The sequence below is a fragment of the Ctenopharyngodon idella genome, chromosome 11, assembly GCF_019924925.1.
Source record: "Ctenopharyngodon idella isolate HZGC_01 chromosome 11, HZGC01, whole genome shotgun sequence".
NCBI lineage: Eukaryota > Metazoa > Chordata > Actinopteri > Cypriniformes > Xenocyprididae > Ctenopharyngodon > Ctenopharyngodon idella.
In genome coordinates, this window is record NC_067230.1 from 19487634 (window position 1) to 19512381 (window position 24748).

Sequence of the window (24748 nt, forward strand, 5' to 3'; positions counted from 1 at the left end):
TGCAGCTGTATTTGTCTTTTCATGAATTTCTATAAGATGGTGAGCTGTTTTGTTTATTTATTTTCTTTCATTATTTTATCATTATGGCAAAAAATATAAGGAGGTCAAAAGTTCTATAGCCCTTGATAAGTTATTATTCTGTGATAAAAGCCATTCCGACAGGTTTCTTATTAAGGATTAAGATTACGCTATCTAGTAAATATATATTCTTATTTCAATCTCATCCACTTCTTCAGCTACAATCAACGCAAAAATCGTGCGGTCTGCCATGAATGACGCTGGTTCAGCACACTACAGAAAGCACAAAGTGTCCGACCTGATGGCCGTCTCAAAGAGGCTGCAGTGCCAATCAAAGTCGGACAAATTTTCAAACCAGAATGCATTGCTTTAGTTAGGCGGCAGCCAATCTTTGTGGCGCCGCAAGAAGTCGAACAAGCCTAAACTCACTGCTTCAGAGTGAAACTGAACTTCAGCCATTCCAAAATAAAAATCACAGAGCAGCATCTCTGCATCATTTTAAAAGTAACATCAAAAATGTCATCATTTCTCACCCTCGTGTCGTACCAAACCATATGTTGGTAGTTTATATAAATATTAAAGGGGGGGTATCACAGTTTCTGCCAATCTCATATTAATCTTGAGTACCTATAGGGTAGTAGTGAATCCTTCATATCTCCGAAAAGTCTTTAGTTTTATCATATTTATAAAAGATAAATATGATTTTAGAACTAGGATATCTGTATCGTTATCTTTAGAGTTAACGTTCTTGGTGTGAACGAACCTTTTATGTAAGAATTTTCATGTGTTAATTGCTTTTTGTATTGTCAATGTGTGAACCGCTTGTAACGAAACTTACCCGAGACCTTCCCTACTTCCTAGGCTGTCTATGAAAGCCTGTAGAATGATTTTTATGTTAAGGACTCGAGTTGTTTTTGCCGGGAAAAACATGACGTTTACACCCGAGAGCCTCTTTTCCATTCTATGACACATGAAACGAACGAATGCTTGCACAATGTTCAGGATAATGCTGAAAGAGACATTCTGTACTAGTGTCAATGTGTCATGCAAAGAAAAGGGACTAATTCAAACTATAGTCTCACATCTCACATAGTCAGATCTATATTGTGTATAGTCTCAAATATACTTTATATAATCAAACTATCATAAGAGTGTAATTTTGATGACCTCATCTTCTGATGCAGGTGATTTGCAGAGCTGGTGCACAATCAAATATATTTCAGTATATCTTTAGTTGGACCTCAGCACTACTTCCGCACAATTAAAGTGCTTTAAGTACAAAATTAGTTGTTCCAATTTAGCAGACTTTAAGTTTACCGGTTTAGTATACCAAAAGTACAATTGCAGGGTATTTTTATGAAGCAAATAAATATGTAAATGCATTTGTAGTATACTTAGCACAAAAAAAATGTATTTCAAATATATTTTAGTATATTTTTTCACTAGGGTAGTACATGTTTACATTAAAAAACAATTTTAAAAAAAAAAACAGAGGTGCTTACTGTAAACAACGCAGAATCATCGTATCATCTCCAACAGAACTTTATGACTGGCCCAAATATTCATTATTCTTCCGTCAGCACATCCAGACCTCGTACATGATCATGTTGTGATGGACTAGATAGATGGATGGATGTTCACACACAGCATCAAACTGGTACTTTACTGCTAATGTTACAACTTCACATACCAGAAAAATGCCAGGACTGATTTAAACTGTAGTTTACTGGTAAGTGTGAAAGCCTCTAAAAACACAGAGAGACTTTACTTTCAATATGAGGATGAGTCAGGAAATCTTCAAGCTGAGGATGAAGTGATAAAGACTATACCCTGATAAATGTTTCTGCAAAGTGCATAAATGTCAATGTAAATGTAAGTTCTTCGAAGCAAGGATGAGCATGTGAGATTCCTAAGCACACTTCTGTAAACACACACGTGCAATAAAAATAAAGGTTGCAAACAGGGGTTTTCACAGTGATGCCATAGAACAGGGATAGGCAACGTCAGTCCTGGAGTGCCACTGTCCTGCAGAGTTTAACTCCAACCCTGAAAAAGACCTCACCTGCCTGTAGCCTTTGTAATCCTTTGTAAATGTTTGATTAGGGATGGAGCTAAACTCTGCAGGACAGTGGCACTCCAGGACCAACATTGCCTATCCCTGCCATAGAAGAGCCATTTTTAAGTTTTTCTTAAATTAACCATTTTATGTTATTCTTAAATGAACTATTCTTAATGAGAAGAACAATTTAAATATATGAAAAAGGTTCTTAAAGGTTCTTCACTGAACCATAGAGGTGGACTTGAACATGGACTCATATTTTCATGAATATGAAAATGTGAGGGGTGCTTCCTTCTCTCCTTATCATCTCCATGAGTTTTTCATGTAAGACTGTAAGAGGAAAGTGGTAGAGGGATTGCTTAGAAAAAATTGTAAAATCATAATAAAATGTGAGATTAAAGAGCTGTAATGAGGGTCCTAATTGCTGCTTACAGCTATATTACAGGTATTAGACAGGAAAGTGTAAGTCATTTTAACAGTGACAACTTTGGAGGCTCTGGCATGCTACAATCACTTTTGGTCTCTATACATCCAGTGAAACGTGGTTTAGTTTACTCGTGATCCTCTTAAACCTGTTGTTCATCTCGTGGTATAATTTCAGCACATGGTCAGTGTCCAAACTTATTTCTCATGGACATTCACTTCTGCAGCACATTGAGTATTTCTTCTGGAGCAGCTCTGTGACTTGATCTCTGTTCTTCTTGTCTGTGTTTCTCAATCGGCCACTGGAGGGCGCCACCTTCACTCTCAATGTGCTGCTCGATTGATACGTCTTTAAAGGATTAGTTCACTTTCAAATGAAAATGACCCCAAGCTTTACTCTCCCTCAAGCCATCCTTGATGTATATGACTTTCTTCTTTCTGATGAACACAATCGCATCGCTTCAGAAGGACTTTATTAACCCTCTGGAGCCATGTGGAGTATGTTTATGATGGATGGATGTGGATGGAGACGCTTTCTTCAGCTCATACTTATTGATCCCTGTCATTGCCATTATAAAGCTCGGATGCGTCAGGATATTTATTAATATATCTCAGATTGTGTTCATCAGAAAGAAGAAAGTCATATACGGCCTGAGGGTGAGTAAAGCTTGGGGTAATTTTCATTTGAAAGTGAACTAATCCTTTAAGTCTGTCGCTCCATGTGAACAGAACTATGGTGTGTCTCCAAACATCTTCTCCAAGTATAGACCTATTTTCCTCAACGATTCTCGTTTGTTCTTCCTGATAAGGTGTATTTGCTGGAATCACAAACAGCATGGCATGAGGGATTTACTTACACTCTGAAACATTTTTAAGATGGCAGATCTAATAAAATTGAGATCTGATGCAAAATACTTCCACCATCCTGTGGTGTCCAAAACGATCATCTTCCTTCCGTCTACAGTTCTGAAGCATCTCGTTCCCATTCCGGTTCTTTCTCTTATGTCAAATTCATCCCATATTCAACCAAACTGCAACGTCTTATGATCTTGGTGGCCTGCTGGGATGAATCATTAAGTGATGAATGAATATAGATCTTTGACAAAAACAGAACATGTAGTGAGAACCTCAGTCATAAACAACATTCTGCTAAATTATAAGATGACTTGTTTTTTTGGTATATGGTATTTTGGTAAATAATATGGTACATTTAACAGTGTTTTACCGTACAATTACATGAAATGTAAGGTTTAAACTTTTACTGCATTCACCCGTAAACTTATTGTTAGCCAGTTTTCACTGTAGCATTCTTAAAATCAGAATCATTTTTACAGTATAGGGCTTCTGTTTTAATAAATAACAGGACGTGTTCATTGTACTGTTACCATTTTTAAAGTGAAAATTGGCTTCACAGCAGCTTACAAAAACAAAAGCTTACAAAACAATCTTATATATATATATATATATATTTACCTCAGAACAAACATAATCATCATGACCATAAACTCGTTAGTCAGCTAAAACAATTAACTCTGGAGAGGAGCATTTAGCTAAATATATGCACTATTACATATTAATTATATTTTAAAGTTCTTCAATTGCCTATATAATGCATGTTTGAATAAATCCATCAAGTTGACAGCCACCATTTAAATGTTTATATATCAACCCGAACTATGATGCAGATAAAAGGGTACAATGCATTAAAATGAAAGTGTCCTGTTGTCGATAGGGGCGCAACTTTAGTAAACGCTCCAATGGGTCATATTTCAGGGAAGTGACAAACAACCTATATGGGCGTATTGGCTGGAAAACATGTTGCAATAACAGTTGCAACCTGCACTCTTAAATGTGCATTGAAAATTGCCAGCTGATAAACCCCTGGGAACGCGATCACAGGGCCCCCTCCCGGAGATTTGCTTAGGGCCCCAAATAACCTGAACACGCCCTCTTCCTCCATGAACTCTGCAGTATCATGCCCACTTTTTATGCATTATTCTAAAACTAGCGCATGAGAACAAGTAACTGTTTCATGACCCTTTAATGCACTGTAGATCTATTAACTTAATTGTAGTTATTCAGCGCTCTCTGAATAACTAAAATACTAAAAGCAACAAAAAGATTCAAAGATTACTGTGGGACAATTCATTTGTATTTGTTTCAATCTTTTTGGCACTTTAAGAATTCACACTTTGCCCTTTTGCTATGTTTCCTTCAAACTTTAGGCTGCTACAGAAAAGGGTTCAGTTACTTAAAGTTTTTAAAGGTGAATTGTCATAGAATTTCAAATTAAGTTCAGAACATGACAAATAATCAAAACAGAATGACACTATAATGTCTTCCTCTTTTTTTTAAACAGTTTTTCTTGCTCTTTTTAAATTTTTTTTTTTTTTTTTGTGGTCTGCCCCTACCAACACATGACCAACAGTAAATTACCTCAGTAACTCTGTAAATTACCCTAAAATTGCTAAATTGGCATGCCATTAAAACATGTTCCAGTCGCAGCTTCCTGACATTCATAACATGAACATGTTTCATGCTTCCCATAACATGTAGAGTATCATTTAGCTTTTAATGTCCCATTCTCAAATGAGATAAAATTATCCAACTGCGTAAATTGCTTAGACTAGTCCTAAAAGTTACTCATCTAATTTAATAAGACTGGTAATAACTTTTTAAAGTCAGTACAGATTTGTCTAATTTGAATCTGAAAAGTAAGAGTTGGTTAATAAAGGATCTTTATTGGCATCCACGGTTCCACAAAGAACCTTTAACATCCATGAAATCTTTCCATTACATAAAAAGGTTCTTTATATTGGAAAAAGGGTCTTTAGATTATTAAAATGTTCTTCACACAAAGAAAAAAAGGTTATTTTACACTGAAAGTGAACCCAGAATTTTTCAGTGAGAAAATCACCATTTGGAACCTTTATTTTTAAGAGTGTGTGTTTATGCAACTGCCTCCTGATATTATGTTTGATCTTCATTTGTATCCTGTAAAAATGTCAGCCTGTCTTACATGTATCCCATTAAGTCATGCTGACTAGTGTGTGTTTACACACAAAAACAATAAAAACCAGAAGTGCTTACTGTAAACAGCACAGAGTCATCACATCATCTCCAACAGAAGCCCAAAGATTCATTATTCTACGTCAGCACATCCAGACCTCGTTTACTGGTAAGTGTGAAAGTTTCTGAAAACACAAAGAGACTGAACACCCACACATTGCAAATACCGAGCTTTCAATATGAGCATGAGGTTTTTTCACTTCCACATTCTGTGCAGGGAATCCTCAAGTTGAGGATAAAGTGATAAAGTCTATACCCTGATAAAAGCATCTGCAAAATGCATAAATGTCAATGTAAAATGTAAGTTCTTCCAAGCAAGGAAGATTCCCTAATATATGGAAGGCGCACACAAATACAAAACACCATCATGATAACAAACATGAACTAAAATAATGCTGTAAACATAACATAAGATGTAACATAAAACCCTATAAATGATAACAAAAGGACTCTGGGAATCAGTTCTAGGAATTCTGTAAATTATAAGATGACTTGTTTTTGTTTTCATTGGTATATGGTATTTTGGTAAATATGGTAAATTTAACAGTATTTTACTGTACAATTTACTGTTAGCCAGTTTACACTGTAGCATTCTTAAAATCAGAATCATTTTTACAGTAAATTTTGCAGCATAAGACTCCTGTTTTAATAAATAACAGGACATACAGCAAATAATTCAAATTACGTGTTCATTGTACTGTTACCATTTTTAAAGTGAAAATTGGCTTCACAGCAGATTTAAGTAATCCATAAAAGGACTTCTCGCTTTCACTTTCAGTTGTTGTCAGCTATATAAAGGAGCAGCGGTCCTGATCGAGACACACTCCACCCGCGACGCTCCACCAAAGCCCTGCTGAGATTTCGTGATAACTTTTGACACCCAAAAAATGTCTGAAGAAGAATATGGTAAGTGCAATTTAAAAGAAAAGAAAATAAAAAACACATACTTCAGATTTTTTATAAAGATGACTGACTTACTATATATATATATAAAATTAGCATTCCCTTACAGTACATTTTTAAAAAATCTAAATCCAGTCTTAAACTACCTGCGAAATTCAACACACACACACACACACACACACACACACACACACCATTGCTATATTGATACTGTTTTTTTTTTTGTTTGTTTGTTTTTACAACATTTTTACACAGTGTTGGTATTTAACACTGTTTGTCATTGAACAGTATGTATATTGTATGTCTACAAGAAGTATAGAAGTAAAAGTATAAGTAGTAGTGGTAGTAGTAGTTAAAATAATAATAATAATAATAACAGTATCAGTAATCTGGTGGATTTTGTAGGCAGGTTAAGACTGGATTTAGATTTTTAAAATTTACTATAAAAGAATACCAGTGTGTTATTTTTAATAAAAATATGAGAATAATAATAATAATTGCATGAATATCTAAATGTTGAATTTTGCAGGTAGTTTAAGACTGGTTTTAGATTTTTAAAAATATACTGTAAGGGAATACTATTTTTTATGTTTTAAAAGCTATTACAATTATGAAAATGTGACATGTTTTTGGTGAGTTCATAATGTAAAAATTATTACATTATGACCTCAAGATTTTATGTTTTGAGAAAATTATTACATTATGAACATTGTATTACAATAATAATGAGTTGCTACAGGGTTCGAACAATGTCATGTAGCATTAAACATTTACCTCAGAAAACATTATCTGTCCATAAACTCTACAGTTAATGAGAAAAATGTAAACATATATATTGTGCTATATGTAGAAGATTGTGTAGGCAAACCAAATAACAGCAAATAGGCTACATAATTTACAGCTTTCAAAGTGCATAAATTCCATATAAAGCTCATTGTTTTTCTAAATGTCTGTCTCTATTTGCTAGCTGCATTAAGGTTAATTTGTTTTATTTGCAGATAAAGGAAATACAAGTGTGCAACTTGCATCACTTAATGCTGATGTGATCAAAACTGGCCTACGTATGATTGACACAATTGACAGACCAGGAGATGCCTATACAGAAAGCAAGTATGCTCGAGCTGGAACATATAAGATAGCTCCTGAAAATCAATCAGGAAAGAGGATTCCCAAAGCTGGAGCTTATGCAGAAGCAGGAGTTGGACGAGCTCGTGCTCAATACAAAGTATTCCAGGCCGAAGCCAAAGGTCCCAACGCCGCAGCTGGAGCTGAAGCCAGTTCGGTTGGACTCGGAGCAATGGCTCGAGCTGAAATTGCCAGCGCATCAGCTAGTGCCGGTCCAGTCGGTGTGAAAGTGGGACTTGGAGTTGATACGGGTGCATCTTTTGGTCTGGGAGGGGTGGAGGCCAAAGTACTGGGAACTGGATTCTCAATTGGTCCAAAAACCAGTGTATCTGTTCTGGGTAACGAAGTAGAAGTAAATTGTGCAATCATGTAGTCATACAGATATTAATTACTTTTAAATATTTTTATAAATATTTTTATGAATTTTTATAACTTTAACCAGCTTACTTATACTTTAACAATTACAGTAACATGTTTTATTTTATAATTCTACAACTGTTGAGATTTTTGTTTTCATTTGAAAATAAACATATCTGGTTATGCAGGTGTGTGTATTGCTTCTTCTCATCAGTACTGTCATTATCAGTGGATTTGGTTGTTGGGTTTTTAATACAGTATCAGTATTCTTGTTGAGCTGTAAATATACAGAATAATACTTTAACAATTTGGAAACATATAATGTTTTATTTTATATGTTATAATCCTACAACTGTTGTTTTCTTTAAGATAAATGTTTGTGTTTGGTTCTGCAGGTGTGTGTATTGCTTTTCTTCATACTGTCTTTCCCTGTGAATATCTTATGTGTTCACAAAACTTTCTAGAGATTTTGGACTTTTGCCATACTGAGCCCGCGTTTGGATGTAAACACGGAAGCTCTGTAACAAAAATAACATAGCAGAATGACAGGGGACAGACAAATTTGTTGAATAAAGTCATAATTTTTGTTTTGTTTTGCGCACAAAAAGTTTTCTCGTTGCTTCATAAAATTAAGGTTGAATCACTTCAGTCATGTCAACTGTTTTATCAATGTCTTTAATACCTTTCTGGACCTCAAAAGATGCAATGATGTTGCTGCCTATGTGTGGATCAGATACCCTCGGATTTCATCAAAAATATCTTAATTTGTGTTCTGAAGACAAACGAACATTTCAAACCCTGGATATGTGTATATTTGTGTAATGTAGCCTATTGTGAGCTTACAAAACAATCTTATATATATATATATATTTACCTCAGAACAAACATAATCATCATGACCATAAACTCGTTAGTCAGCTAAAACAATTAACTCTGGAGAGGAGCATTTAGCTTAATATATGCACTATTACATATTAATTATATTTTAAAGTTCTTTAATAGCCAATATAATGCATGTTTGAATAAATCCATCAAGTTGACAGCCACCATTTAAATGTTTATATTTCAAAAAACGAATTGGAGTAGAAATAATTTTAAAGTCAGTAGGCCTTTTATAACTTTATTATTATAAAAAATTCCTTAAGTGTAATTTAAGTTTGTATACAAATAAGTTCGTTTTAACCTTCCAACTGACCCATGTATATTTTACAGCATTAGTTAGTTGAGAGATTTTTTTTTCTTGAGAAAATTTGCCATGTACCTGCAGTAGGCCTATATCCAAAATAACTGATATTGAATCGAATTGCAAGCTTGTGAATCAAAATGCGTAACTGATGACAGACTGGCAGGAAATGGTGCAAAACAGAAAGTCCAAACAGGGTGATATTGTGACATACTGATAAGCCTCATCTTTCCATTAAATCGACCCTATAGGTCGTTTTTTCAAGCACCTATTACGACCTATATTTACGTTTTAAAGTCATGCGCCCTCTAGCTGGCGTAAAAATAATAACAGTGTCGTGTTTCGTCTGTCGACGTATGACCGTCGTTACCAATCAAAATGCGTGTTCACTGAAATGCAATGTGTGGACTTTTTACACTGTTCCTTACCCACCATTTCTCCTCTTTCCATTTAGCAAAACTCTTTTTTTTTTTATTAACGACTACACCTACCCCAACCCTAAACCTCCCCTTAGTGATTTATACTGCATATACACTTTATGAGGACATGCGTTTCCTGGGATCGAATCCATGATCATATTTTTGCATATTGCTATATATTGCAATGCTCTACCAATCGAGCTACGCGAAACCCGAAATATGATGCAGATAAAAGGGTACAGTGCATTAAAATGAAAGTGTCCTGTTGTCGATAGGGGCGCAACTTTAGTAAACGCTCCTATGGGTCGTATTTCAGGGAAGTGACAAACAACCTATATGGGCGTATTGGCTGGAAAACATGTTGCAATAATAGTTGCAACCTGCACTCTTAAATGTGCATTGAAAATTGCCAGCTGATAAACCCCTGGGAACGCGATCACAGGGCCCCCTCCCGGAGATTTGCTTAGGGCCCCAAATAACCTGAACACGCCCTCTTCCTCCATGAACTCTGCAGTATCATGCCCACTTTTTATGCATTATTCTAAAACTAGCGCATGAGAACAAGTAACTGTTTCATGACCCTTTAATGCACTGTAGATCTATTAACTTAATTGTAGTTATTCAGCGCTCTCTGAATAACTAAAATACTAAAAGCAACAAAAAGATTCAAAGATTACTGTGGGACAATTCATTTGTATTTGTTTCAATCTTTTTGGCACTTTAAGGATTCACACTTTGCCCTTTTGTTATGTTTCCTTCAAACTTTAGGCTGCTACAGAAAAGGGTTCAGTTACTTAAAGTTTTTAAAGGTGAATTGTCATAAATTGAATTTGTCAGAACATGACAAATAATCAAAACAGAATGAAACTATAATGTCTTCCTCTTTTTTTAAACAGTTTTTCTTGCTCTTTTTCAATTTTTTTTGTGGTCTGCCCCTACCAACACATGACCAACAGTAAATTACCTCAGTAACTCTGTAAATTACCCTAAAATTGCTAAATTGGCATGCCATTAAAACATGTTCCAGTCGCAGCTTCCTGACATTCATCACATGAACATGTTTCATGCTTCCCATAACATGTAGAGTATCATTTAGCTTTTAATATCCCATTCTCAAATTAGATAAAATTATCCGACTGCGTAAATTGCTTAGACTAGTCCTAAAAGTTACTCATCTAATTTAATAAGACTGGTAATAACTTTTTAAAGTCAGTACAGATTTGTCTAATTTGAATCTGAAAAGTAAGAGTTGGTTAATAAAGGATCTTTATTGGCATCCACGGTTCCACAAAGAACCTTTAACATCCATGAAATCTTTCCATTACATAAAAAGGTTCTTTATATTGGAAAAAGGGTCTTTAGATTATTAAAATGTTCTTCACACAAAGAAAAAAAGGTTATTTTACACTGAAAGTGAACCCAGAATTTTTCAGTGAGAAAATCACCATTTGGAACCTTTATTTTTAAGAGTGTGTGTTTATGCAACTGCCTCCTGATATTATGTTTGATCTTCATTTGTATCCTGTAAAAATGTCAGCCTGTCTTACATGTATCCCATTAAGTCAAGTCAAGTCACCTTTATTTATATAGCACTTTTTACAATGTAGATTGTGTCAAAGCAGCTTTACATTGATAACTGGTACATTATTTGGCTGCACAGCAGCTCTTAAAAGAATAGTGTCAATGCAGGCAGATCAAAGCACTGTTGAATATCAAATGTCAAGTCAAATGTCAAGTGTCCCCAACTAAGCAAGCCAGAGGTGACAGCGGCAAGGAACCCAAACTCCATCAGGTGTCATGCTGACTAGTGTGTGTTTACACACAAAAACAATAAAAACCAGCAGTGCTTACTGTAAACAGCACAGAGTCATCACATCATCTCCAACAGAAGCCCAAAGATTCATTATTCTACGTCAGCACATCCAGACCTCGTTTACTGGTAAGTGTGAAAGTTTCTGAAAACACAAAGAGACTGAACACCCACACATTGCAAATACCGAGCTTTCAATATGAGCATGAGGTTTTTTCACTTCCACATTCTGTGCAGGGAATCCTCAAGTTGAGGATAAAGTGATAAAGTCTATACCCTGATAAAAGCATCTGCAAAATGCATAAATGTCAATGTAAATGTAAGTTCTTCCAAGCAAGGAAGATTCCCTAATATATGGAAGGCGCACACAAATACAAAACACCATCATGATAACAAACATGAACTAAAATAATGCTGTAAACATAACATAAGATGTAACATAAAACCCTATAAATGATAACAAAAGGACTCTGGGAATCAATTCTAGGAATTCTTTAAATTATAAGATGACTTGTTTTTGTTTTCATTGGTATATGGTATTTTGGTAAATATGGTACATTTAACAGTATTTTACTGTACAATTTACTGTTAGCCAGTTTTCACTGTAGCATTCTTAAAATCAGAATCATTTTTGCAGTAAATTTTGCAGCATAAGACTCCTGTTTTAATAAATAACAGGACATACAGCAAATAATTCAAATTACGTGTTCATTGTACTGTTACAATTTTTTAAAGTGAAAATTGGCTTCACAGCAGATTTAAGTAATCCATAAAAGGACTTCTCGCTTTCACTTTCAGCTGTTGTCAGCTATATAAAGGAGCAGCGGTCCTGATCGAGACACACTCCACCCGCGACGCTCCACCAAAGCCCTGCTGAGATTTCGTGAGAACTTTTGACACCCAAAAAATGTCTGACCGGCAATTGAGCTACCATGAACATGAAGATGAAGAAGAATATGGTAAGTGCAATTTAGAAGTTGGTCTATATTTATCAACATTGAAAAAAAAAAAAAAATCTAATTGTGGTAACTATCTCTGTATGTAGTAGGTCAGTCATATTTAGAAAAAATCTGAAGTATGTGTTTTTATTTAACATATATATATATATAGTACTCAACATTTGAAGTGGATCAAAAAAGTTCATCAAAGTTGTCCTAAGAAGAAGGTTTTAGGACAACTTTGATGAAAGGTTTTGATCCACTTCAAATGTTGACTACTATTGTTCTGGGTTCAGAAGTAAAAGTGTGATGTGCAATCATGTAGTCATACAGGTATTAATTACTTTTGAATATTATATGTGAAACCATGAAGACAAAAACCTGAGTTTTTTTTATACTTTAACAATATAGTGACATGTTTTATTTTATAATTCTACAACTGCTGAGACTTGTTTTCATTTGAAAATAAACATATCTGGTTATGCTTATGCAGGTATGTGTACTGCTTTTACTAAATACATAGGGCTGACAAAAATAACATGCTAATTTCTGCTATTAATATTTTCTGTTTAACGCATTAAAAATATTTGGAATATTGAAGGTTTTTTTTCCTGGCATCCAGAGCAAAAAGGACATGAACAACACACCAACAGACAAGACTTATTATTACTTTTGATATAAATCAGCTTTTTTAAATTCTGTAAGTTTTATTACGAAATTGAAACGATAAATACCGTTTTGGCGCTCTTTAATGTGGCGTGACGGATTGCTTTATAGTGCCTCAGTTCAAGTGAAGCAGAAGTGCATGTGAACTAATCGTCACTTCCTCTCTACTACTAGTTATAGCATGAAATAAATCCCCAAAATTTGTTTTTCTAAATGTCTGTATCTATTAGCACTGCATTACAGCTAATCTGTTTTATTTGTAGATGAAGAATGTGACGTACCTCCTGAGGAACAGTCAAGGACAGGAAGACACAAGATAACATGGAAAAACAAAAAGGGTGGTACAAAAAAGCCTAGGGTGCAACTTGCCTCAGTTAATGTTGATGTGATCGACACGATTAATATGATTGACACATTTGACAGACCAGGAGGTGCCTTTGCAGAAAGCAACTATGCTCGAAGTGGAACATATGCGTCAGCTTTTGAAAATGAACCAGGAAAGAGGATTCCCAAGATCGGAGCTTATGCAGAAGCAGGAGTTGGACGAGCTCGTGCTGAATACAGAGTACTCGAGGCTGAAGCCAAAGGTCCCAACGCCTCAGCTGGAGCTGAAGCCAGTGTGATTGGAGTCGGAGCAATGGCTCGAGCTGAAATTGCCAGCGCATCGGCTAAAGCCGGTCCAGTTGGTGTGAAACTGGGACTTGGAGTTGATACGGGTGCATCTATTGGTCTGGGAGGGGTGGAGGCCAAAGTACTGGGAACTGGATTCTCAATTGGTCCAAAAACCAGTGTATCTCTTCTGGGTTCAGAAGTAAAAGTGTCATGTGCAATCATGTAGTCATACAGGTATTAATTACTTTTGAATATTATATGTGAAACCATGAAGACAAAAACCTGAGTTTTTTTATACTTTAACAATATAGTGACATGTTTTATTTTATAATTCTACAACTGCTGAGACTTGTTTTCATTTGAAAATAATCATATCTGGTTATGTGTTTTGCTTTTTCTCATCAGTACTATCATTCCCAGTGGATAAGATTGTTGGGTGAAACCTGAAAAAACATTTTTTACCCATTTTTAATACAGTATCAGTATTGTTGTTGAGTTATAAATATGCAGTTATACTTCAACAATATGGAAACATATGTTTTATTTTATATGTTATAATCCTACAACTGTTGAGACTTTTGTTTTCATTTAAGAATAAATGTTTGTGTTTGGTTCTGCAGGTGTGTGTATTGCTTTTCTTTATACTGTCATTTCCTGTGAATATCATATTTTTTTACCGTCATATTTTTTTCCATTTATGCAATAAACTGAAAACAAAAAATAACTTTCTATAAGAAACAGCTGTATTTGTCTTTCCATGAATTTCCATTAGATGCAGCTGTTTATTTAATTTTGTTTCATTAATTAATTATTTCATGATTATGGCAAAAGATATAAAGAGGCAAAAAGTTCTATGGCTCTTGATAAGTTATTATTCTGTGATAAAAGCCATTCCCACAGGTTTCCTAATGCTAATGAGAAATAATATGCATTCTCTTAATATGTGCAGTGCTAAACCAGTACTAAATGGGGTGGACATTAGTAGTAAAAAATGCACAAATAAACTAAGAATTATATAAGAATGGGTCTACCTTAAGGAAATGTTTTGGGGGTTTGCTTAATAAGCATTATTCCACAAGTTTGGTTCATGAAGGAAAGGTTATTTAGGCCTAATAATAGGGAGTGGTTTTTGCCGATTTTGACACCCATGTGTGTTGTTCAAACCTGTTTCAGTGTTTGAACAACAGGGGAGCTGAAAGACTACCATTTACCAGTTCTTTCAGTTAATAGCCTCTACTGTATACAGGCCTGCTTTTTAGAATGTTGATGATTTTGGGTTGAAACATCTACTATCTAATCAAATTATATTTGCTTCATATGTGTTGCGTGCACATTTATTTAAGCCCCTAAAAACACAGAGAGACTTTACTTTCAATATGAGGATGAGTCAGGAAATCTTCAAGTTAAGGGTGTTGTGCCAAAAAATCAACACTGACTCTACTGCATAAGAGATAAACACATCCAACTGTCTTTCGAAAGTCTCTCTCTCACTGCACAAATAATCAATTCAATAGCCTCACAAGACTGTAACTTAGACTAGGAGCATTTTTAAAGTTATCTTTAGGTTAAATGCTGAATTCACTTAACTTTCTCTTGAATCTGCAAAATCAGTCTTTATCTTTAGCCCCCACCATGTCTTGGAATTATCCTCTGCCATGTCTAATGATAGAGACATATTAGTTCAAAATCAACACAGCCTTCAGGATGCTGAATCCTAAACTTCTATATCGGTTTTTGCCCATAAGACAACCAACATCATGTTACTAAATTTTACTATGGTCTCCCCAGAAATGACGGACAATCACCCTATGGTCTCAGTCGGCTCTTGAAAGCTCATTCCCATCAGCTCTTTATCATTAATCTTTTTCCTCAGGGTGTCCCCTGGCATAGTTGCATCAAGTTGTGGACACTTGTCACAATGAAAAACAAGCCATCCTAGGACTGCGGTTTCTGGTGAGTGGTATAGAGGAACATTTTTGAGGCGGACTGCTGTACCTTGTCACAGGTCATCCCCCCTTTTGATGCTGCTGGCCTCACAGACATCCGCTCCACTCTCATACCCATCTCACATTAAACACCTCCCTTCAGGGTAGATGTCCAGTGGCGGCAGTGACCCCCTGCCTTACGTTGTCCCTTGTCTGGCCAAAGAGAATCTTACCCGTCATTGAGAAATCACCTCGTGCACACTGGTAACCGCTCTTTCACATCATGAAATCTCTGACAGTTTTCTTCAACAGAATCAGGTGTTTTCTGGAGCCTAGGAAAGGTGCATTCAAGAGACACCAGAGCCATTGGACTGCCTAATAGTGTTAAAACATGGAGACAGGTTAATAACAGCAGTATTTAATCACTAAAATCATTAGACATTCTCAGCAGCAACATATCAGTGCTGACATTACAGGTGCTGGTCATATAATTAGAATATCATGAAAAAGTTCATTTTTTTATTGTAAATTATTTTTAAAAATGAAACTTTCATATATTCTAGATTCCCCACATGTAAAGTAAAACATTTCAAAAGTTTTTTTTTTAAATTTTGATGATTAAAGCGTACAGCTCATGAAAGTCCAAAATCCAGTATCTCAAAATATTAGAATATTTCCTAAGATCAATCAAAAAATGGATTTGCTAAACAGAAAAGTTCAAGTTCTTTAAAGTATGTTCATTTGTGCACTCAATACTTGGTCGGCAGCACATATTACAGCAAATGACTTGCTCCTAGCACAAATTACTGCATCAGTGAAGTGTGGCATGGAAGTGATCAGCCTGTGGCACTGCTGAGGCACTATTGAGCCTTCAGATCATCTGTATATTGTTGGATCGACTGTTTCTCATCTTTCTCTTGAAAATATCCCATAGATTCAGGTCAGGCATGTTGGCTGGCCAATAAAGCACAGTAATATCATGGTCAGCAAACCACTTGGAAGTGGTTTTTGCACTGTGGGCAGGTGCTAAAGTCCTGCTGGAAAAGGAAATCAGCATCTCCATAAAGCTTGTCAGCAGATGGAAGCATAAAGTGCTCCAAAATCTCCTGGAAGATGGCTGCATTGACTTTGCACTTGATAAAACACAATGGACCAACACCAGCAGACGTCACGGCCCCCCCAAATCATTACTGACTTCAGAAACTTCACACTAGACTTCAAGCAGCTTGGATTCTGTGCCTCTACAGTCTTCCTTCAGACTCGGGGACCATGATTTCAACATGAAATGCAAAATTTACTTTTATCTGAAAAGAGGACTTTCGACCACTGTTCACTGTCCAGTTCTTTTTCTCCTTAGCCCAGGTAAGATGCTTCTGACATTGTTTCTGTTTCAGAAGTGGCTTGGTAGTCCTTTTCCTGAAGATGTCTGAGTGTGGTGACTCTTGATGCGCTGACTCCGGCTTCATTCTACTCATTGTGAAGCTCTCCCAAGTGTTTGAATCGGCTTTACTTGACAGTATTCTCAAGCTTGCGGTCATCCCTGTTGCTTGTGCACCTTTGCCTACCCAATTTCTTCCTTCCAGTCAACTTTGCATTTAATATGCTTTGATATTTCACTCTGTAAACAGCCACCCCATTCAGTAATGACCTTCTGTGACTTATTCTCTTTGTGGAGGGTGTCAATGATTGTCTCCTGGACCATTGCCAATTCAGCAGTCTTCCCCATTAGTGTGGTTTCAAAGAACAAGAGATACCCGGAATTTATACTGTAGGGATGGTCATTTAATGAAACTCAAATGTAAATATTCTAATATTTTGAGATACTGGATTTTGGACTTTCATTAGCTGTACGCTCTAATCAACAAATTAAAAAAAAAAAACTTTTGAAATGTTTTACTTTACATGTAGGGAATCTAGAATATATGAAAGTTTCATTTTTTAAAATAAATTACAATAAAAAAATGAACTTTTTCATGATATTCTAATTATATGACCAGCACCTGTATACTCAGTGAACTTAATTCTCACACTGTCCATTCAGTGTAGTGTTCTGCTACATCTGTAACCGGAGCCATCGGCCCTGCACATGGTGGTGACTAAGATCAGACAAAAAGTTGCTGGTCATAGAGGAAATTCATCAAAATAGTCACTTCTATCATTCAAGGTCTGTATTACTAATTTAAAGACCTCTTTACACTCATTGAGTTTTACTTTGACACATTTAACAACTAATTGCCCTTTTCATGGCAATCATTTCTTTTAACATCTCTGTGTCCATGATTTTCAACTGAGACACTGAGCTTCACTATAAATAGCTTGTTATCACTTATGACACAGGCTCAGATAGCAGCTTTTAGCTGACTTTGAATGAGAGAGACTCTGAGGATTTCAGGACTAGTACACTGCCTTTTTATAACTTTTAACATCAAACTTTACTCTGGCCCAGCTTAAGACTTTGCCAGAAATGACATATGTTTTCAAATAAACAACTGTTTATATTTGTCTTTTACTCACATATCATGGAAATTAGAAATTACAAATTTCCACTCAGGTTGAGTCTCTGTTACAACTGGCAGTCTCATTTTTGCCATTTAAACTCCCTTCATTTTGACCATCATAAACCAAACATTTAGAAATTAAAGGTCCTAAATCATTTTAGTTATTTTACACTATGATAGCGATACGCTCATCACATAAAAACATACTTGAGACTGTTCAAATATTTTTCCATAAAGTGAAACATTCTTTCAGAATTTTTATTTTCATAACATTAATTTTGCTGCTATATTTCTCTTCATTATAGCTACTTATCCCGCTATTAAATAGTTCATCTGCAGATGAAAAACATATTATCAATATGGTTTCTACTGTTTTGCAGAACCACAATGTTATTTGTTATGTTGTAACGACAGCCTTATAGCTGCTTTCTCCTTCAACCATTATTATATAAATTGTAATTCTCTAGACATCTAATGTCATGCCTCTATTTAATGGATGTAAAACAAAACTTTTTTTGTAAGTTACATTCAGTTCTCCTTCCCTACATGCCAATTCTTTCTGGATCGACCTTCTTTTCTCTTCTGTCTGCTTCCTGCACCCAACAATCTCTTGTCTGCTTACATTTCACACACACACACCGCTTTCACACAACATCCCTACATCGCAGTTCTCTTCAACTCATTCCCTTACGACCTTAAGTCTTATGACACTTAACGTTCCCTCTTCTCGGAAAATCATATTGTTTGACTAACTTATCTACATCTAGCATGCATTTTTGGCCATACAGTTTTCTCATTTGATGAAACACTGGTGCATCATTTTCTGCAAGCTTGCTCTGGGATTTTCCCATATTGGATCTCCTGACTCTCGCGGATTTACCTTGTCGATGTGCACCTAATAATCTTTTGCACGTCTCCTACAGATCAGACCTTTAACCCAAAGTTGGACAGGTTGATCCTCAATGCTCCCGATCTTTTTAACCCAAAACCGGACGGGCTGAGCCTTAATGCTCCAGCTTAAGACGTTTAAGCTGTGTCACCCTTTCACAAATTTGTTTTTTGCAGTACCCTGACTGCAGCTGGGCTCAATCCCAAAAATTTGCTTCAGCTGTATGACGCAGCCCAAATTTCCCCTTTAGAAATTACCTTTGCTGCTTCTGCATGCACGACCTCAGTTCCCCTTAGAAACCCCTTGACCACGACCACAGAGCCAGCCAGAGCCACCATTTTGAATCGCATTTTTGAGGGCCTAAACATGCTCGAAAAGTCATGAAACTTTGCACACGCATCAGAAGTGGTGAAAATGTACGCGAAAATGGCACGACAATGGCATTTTGGGGGCCTGAAAATGCAAACTTTTGAAAATAATAGTCAAACTGCTTTTGAAAACAATACCGTTATCACCTCTGTGTAAACTATAAAATCAAGAATTTCACGAATGTGAAAACGGTGACGTCATGCGCATGCGTGTTACGTGTTCAGTCAATAGGCCCATAATGTTTTACAAAGTGACATCACCAACTACTGGCCTGGCAGCAGAATACAGCGTTTTTAGTTGTTTTTGATGATCTGTGTGAACGGGGATCATTTTGACAAAGTTGTCGTCTGTACACAAAAAACACAAAGAAAAAACATATCCATCGTTGTCATTTAAATGTACCCTTAGTGAGAAGAACTTTTTAAATATCTAAAAATTCTGCTATAAAGAATGGAAAGGTTCTGTGCATGTTAAAGGTTCTTCACTGAACTATAGAGGCAAATAAAGAACCTTTATTTTTAAGAGTGTGTTTTTTTTGTTTTTGTTTTTCAGGAAAATCAGTGTCAGCTTTGCAAGAACAGGGTCTTATGGGAAGCTCAAGACTTGTATTTTTGGACACTCCAACAAAAGGGATACGATGTCATGCTCTAGGAATACTGTTTTAATAAAAAACAGGACATCACCAATATTGTTTATGTTTATTGTACCATTACCACTTCCATCTGTGCAATTGTCTTAAGTTTTACGTGACAATAACTCCATAGTGAGTTCAAAGAGATCGAGGGAAAAACCCAATTGCACTTTCTCTTTCAGTTGGTGTGTATATAAGGAGCAGCGGCCCTGATCAAGACACAGCTGCACCAAAAGCCCTGTTGAGAACATCTGATTCACAAAAACAGGAAACATGATGCATTAATAGATGGGGGGTGAAAACATTTGGAATTTGAAGATCAAAGTAAATTGTATTTAATTTGTCTTCCAGGAAACATGAAAGTATCTTCTGTTGCTTCCGCAGGGCAGTACTAAATGAAAAAAAAAAGTATATTTAAACAAAATAAGAAAAATGTGAACATCTTCATCCTGTTCAAAAGTTTTCACCCCCCGGCTCTTAATGCATCGTGTTTCCTTCTGGAGCATCAGTGAATGTTTGAACCTTTTTTAATAGTTGTGTTTGAGTCCCTCAGTTGTCCTCAGTGTGAAAAGACGGATCTCAAAATCATTCAGTCACTGCTGGAAAGGGTTCAAATATGCAAAAGATGCTGGAAAACTGAATAATCTGCAGGACCTGGAGATTTTTTTCTGAAGAACAGAGCTCAGTTTAACTGTTCAGAGCAAACAAGAGACTCATGAACAACCATCACAAAAGAAAAAAACAGTCGTAGATCATCCAAGTAACCACACACAGTATTAAGAATCAATGGTTCACAAACTTATGAATGGGGTTATTAATGGGGTTATTAATAAATTCAGCTATTTTTTTGTCTTGTGGATTACATGTAAACATCTTTTATGTAAAATATCTTACTCAGGACAGTACTAAATAAAAAATAACATGCATTTTGTATGATCTCCTTTATTTTGTTAAAATTATTCACATTTTCACAGATTCTGCAAGTGGTTCACATACTTTTTCTTGCAACTGTATAATATGTACTACATTTACAATGTTTATTTACACGAAAGGAGGCACTGCAGGGCCCTCTACCATGCACATAACAATGGCCAACAAGTTTTTAAGCATGGCAAATGCCTCAAAAACATCCAAAGCCTTGAAAATAATAGTAATAATTGTAAATATTATAAATGCTTGGGCCCAAATGATATAGCAGCAAAAAAAAAAAAAACTCTGCACATGAAACACTTGATATCTGTGTATCATAAATATCTGACTTAAAACACTATCACTTTTCTTATGTCAGTGCATAATCAAGGTAAATGTTGTAAAACACATAAGTCACATGTCTCACCAGATCACAGGGGTGTTAAATCCTCTCCTGACCAACACAGCATCTGACAGACAGCAGCTAAAAGGCTTGTTCGAGGTGAACTACACTAGCCTGCCACCGGCTGGCGAGATCTGCTGGTTGCAGGCGGGAAAGAGAACAGAGAGGGCCAGTAGACCCTCACTGCAGAACACGAGATCCAGGAGGCAGATACAGGTAGGTTTAGGGATATGTAAAGTGGGAGGAGTTGGATCTGGATCCAACCTCGCCCTCTGGATCTCGTGTTCTGCAGTGAGGACCATCTCGCCTCTTTACGATCACATGTGCCATCAAAGTACTGCGAGAGCAAAATGAGACCAGCCGCCTATGTCAGTTGCACAAAATCGGCTGTGAAAGCCTTGATGACAACACACTTTATTCTCATTGGTCAGATTCTGTGATGACAAGGACAACGTGTGTTGCATGTTTTTTCTTAGATAAGTTCCTGTATTTAACTAATCTTGATACTGAATATCTGATATTCAAACAAAACACACAAAACATTAACAAAAATTAAGAATACGCTATCTAGTAAATATATATTCTTATTTCAATCGCATCCACTTCTTCAGCTACAATCGACGCAAAAATTTGTGCGGTCTGCCATGAATGACGCTGGTTCAGCACACTACAGAAAGCACAAAGTGTCCGACCTGATGGCCGTCTCAAAGAGGCTGCAGTGCCAATCAAAGTCGGACAAATTTTCAAACCAGAATGCATTGCTTTAGTTAGGCGGCAGCCAATCTTTGCGGCGCCGCAAGAAGTCGAACAAGCCTAAACTCACTGCTTCAGAGTGAAACTGAACTTCAGTCATTCCAAAATAAAAATCACAGAGCAGCATCTCTGCATCATTTTAAAAGTAACATCAAAAATGTCATCATTTCTCACCCTCATGTCGTACCAAACCATATGTTGGTAGTTTATATAAATATTAATCACACAGTTTCTGCCAATTTCATGTTAATCTTGAGTACCTATAGGGTAGTAGTGAATCCTTCATATCTCCGAAAAGTCTTTAGTTTTATCATATTTATAAAAGATACATACGCTGTACCAAATCTTTCCGAAACAGCCGAGCTCCTGGAGGCGTGACGTGTGAGCGGAGCTAAAGAGTGATGAGCACGCGCAGCTTTTGCGTAGCGATCGTCTGCAAGCTATCAATGGTCAGCTAAACAACTATATTTAAACACACACAATACACCATCGCATTATCCCTGGATAACTTTTGAATCACTATAATGAGTATAGCGTATAGTGAATGATGAATAATGAATTTATGAATTCACTACATTCGTGTTGCTTACATTATATACACTTAGGCGCCTATAGCCAACAAAACACACATTTGAAGCAGTTTTACTCTCCACCTGCGGTTCGACTCATGACCGGGATCATTACCGCTGTGACCGCTCCATCTTTCAGTTTCAAACAATCTGTAAATCCAGCATAAAACTGGGCCTTGTTTATGAAACCATAAGCGCTGATCCTGAGGGCTCGAACAGCCACGGAAAAACACGAGATATTCTCCATTCATTTTAACCAATAAAAAAGTGATTGCAACTATCAGTTTATTTTAATGACAAATACCGAGAGCGCATCAATGTAATGCGTGAGCACAGATCTCTCAGCTCCACTGAACGCTGGGTTCTTTGGGAAGCAAGGTTATCTTTCCCTCACAACCAAAAACACACTTCTTTGATGATATTGTTGATTTCGTGAAGTCCTGTTACCTGTGCAGCGCTGCCGACGACTTCCGTAAAGCCGAATGCACGTTGATGGGCGTGCTCTTGCTCTCTCGCTCTGGTCGACGTGTGCGCCTCTTCCAGGCCTGTACAATGAATTATGACCTTTCTGATGTCACACAGGCACATACTCGAAAAAAAGACCGCAAAGTTTATGAGGATTTGTAAGAGTATTTTTGACAAAAACTTGTGTTTTTAAACTTTGGCCATGTTTAGCATGATAATCCAACTCTTTAACAGTGTAAATAAGTCAGAATACATGAAATAGCATTATACTCCCCCTTTAAACATAGACAACAGTCTTTCTAAAATCTTAACAATTTCTGTATTATTAGCCTGATAAAATACAAATTTGTTAAATCACTAAAATCTAGTTAAAGAAACCAAAAGATTCAAGACTTACTATGAGAAAATTAATTTGCATTTTATTTATTTTTTGACAAAACTAAATCCATGTTACTCACAGGCTTTAAAGTTAGTGTGACTTCATAATTTCATAATGACAGCTTATGAAATGCTTCTTATAAAACACTAATAGTGATGCACATTAACATGCCACAAAGTACATAACGAGGCAAAGCATGCATCGCTCACAACATTCCACCATTAGTAAGCATTTACATCATAATTCTCAGGCACAATGATCAGACAGCATTCGTTTGGGGATGTAGTCGTTTCCTGGCACTGCAATGACAGTGAAGGAACAGGTCATGATCTGAGAAAACAGAAAAAGAAAAAAAAATCTATATATAATACATATATTCACATTTCAATCAAAATGCATGCAAAATATTACATGCAAAATTACATGCATTATTGCACTGCCCAAAATACAAAAAGTATATACTAACATTTACACTGCATATGCCTAAAATATATGTGCATAACCAGAAAATGTTACATTTATGTAGTAGTGCTCTGCACTCAAAAAAAGATTTTATATTCCTTAAAATGCAACACAACACACAGGAAAATACAAACTCTGAACTGTCATCTAATCATCAGATGTTATTTCTCACCTCGGCGTTAGACTGCAAAGCACAGTCTGTCAGATTCACACCCGCCTGATTCTCGCAGACGGTCTGCGCAGCTTGTATCTGTAACGTGTATTTAACCCGTGCAGGAGGATACAGCTGCAACAAACACATTATGAGCAAATCCATCAAAGTGAAGGAGCTGCGTGTCATATGATGAACATCACACTCACCTGAGCCGTGACTGATATGATATCCACCACTTTAAATGCATACGGGTAGGTATTCATGCGATTGTGGAAATTCATGGCAAAGTTTGCCACGTTAATGACATTACTGTTGTAGTTTTGTGTCATGCCATCCCCTGAAACAATAAGAGCTGAGAGAATGGATGCAAAGAGGGTCAGAATGCAAACCATCCTGGCAGGTTGTGAATCTGTGGGAACAAAAGCAAAATCAAGGTGTTTCAGCACGAGGGTGGAAACATAACAGTCATAAAATACAGCACTCAGCATGACGGTTTAACACACCTCTATTTATTTCTCAACGCAGCGTCAGTGAAAAGCATCCTGCTGATGGAGAGACGCTCATGCTTGAGTTCAACTCGCTGACTCATCAAACACTAGAGCTTTTTCACTGCAGACAGTCACAGAAAATCCATTTCATATTCTCATGTTCTTCACTGCAGCTGCAGGGATGTGTTTACGTCATCTTCCAGGTCACATGACCACACTAGGACCCGATGCTGAGCAGTCCAGAGTATATCCTGCTGAAAAAGTCTTAAGGG

The 24748-nt window shown here is 36.4% G+C and overlaps 1 protein-coding gene and 1 long non-coding RNA gene across 3 annotated transcripts; one reads left to right on the forward strand and one right to left on the reverse strand.

Moving 5' to 3' along the window:
- Nucleotides 1-12142: 12142 nt before the first annotated feature.
- On the forward strand, nucleotides 12143-14306 carry LOC127522098 (uncharacterized). Its single transcript, XR_007932521.1, has 2 exons — nucleotides 12143-12325; nucleotides 13234-14306. It is a non-coding gene; the product is annotated as an uncharacterized LOC127522098 (long non-coding RNA).
- A 9084-nt stretch (nucleotides 14307-23390) lies between these two features.
- zgc:194981 (uncharacterized protein LOC561073 homolog) lies at nucleotides 23391-24704 on the reverse strand. Of its 2 annotated transcripts, none has more exons than XM_051913100.1 (4): nucleotides 24492-24704; nucleotides 24195-24397; nucleotides 24007-24120; nucleotides 23391-23671 (listed from the first exon to the last, which is right to left on the reverse strand). In XM_051913100.1, exons 2-4 carry the CDS (start codon nucleotides 24378-24380, stop codon nucleotides 23594-23596), a joined length of 378 nt encoding a protein of 125 aa, XP_051769060.1. In that variant the 5' UTR covers nucleotides 24381-24397; nucleotides 24492-24704; the 3' UTR covers nucleotides 23391-23593. The 2 variants fall into 2 exon arrangements, with proteins under 2 accessions (XP_051769060.1, XP_051769059.1); XM_051913099.1 differs by having other exon boundaries at nucleotides 23391-23702; nucleotides 24492-24698.
- Between the last annotated feature and the right edge of the window lie 44 nt (nucleotides 24705-24748).

Coding starts and splice junctions, on each gene's coding strand:
- zgc:194981 (XM_051913099.1), bottom strand. CDS start 24,380: ATGGTTTGCATTCTGACCCTCTTTGCATCCATTCTCTCAGCTCTTATT. Junction 24,121..24,194: donor TCATATCAGTCACGGCTCAG/GTGAGTGTGATG, acceptor TGTTTGTTGCAG/CTGTATCCTCCTGCACGGGT. Junction 23,703..24,006: donor CTTTGCAGTCTAACGCCGAG/GTGAGAAATAAC, acceptor CTGTTTTCTCAG/ATCATGACCTGTTCCTTCAC.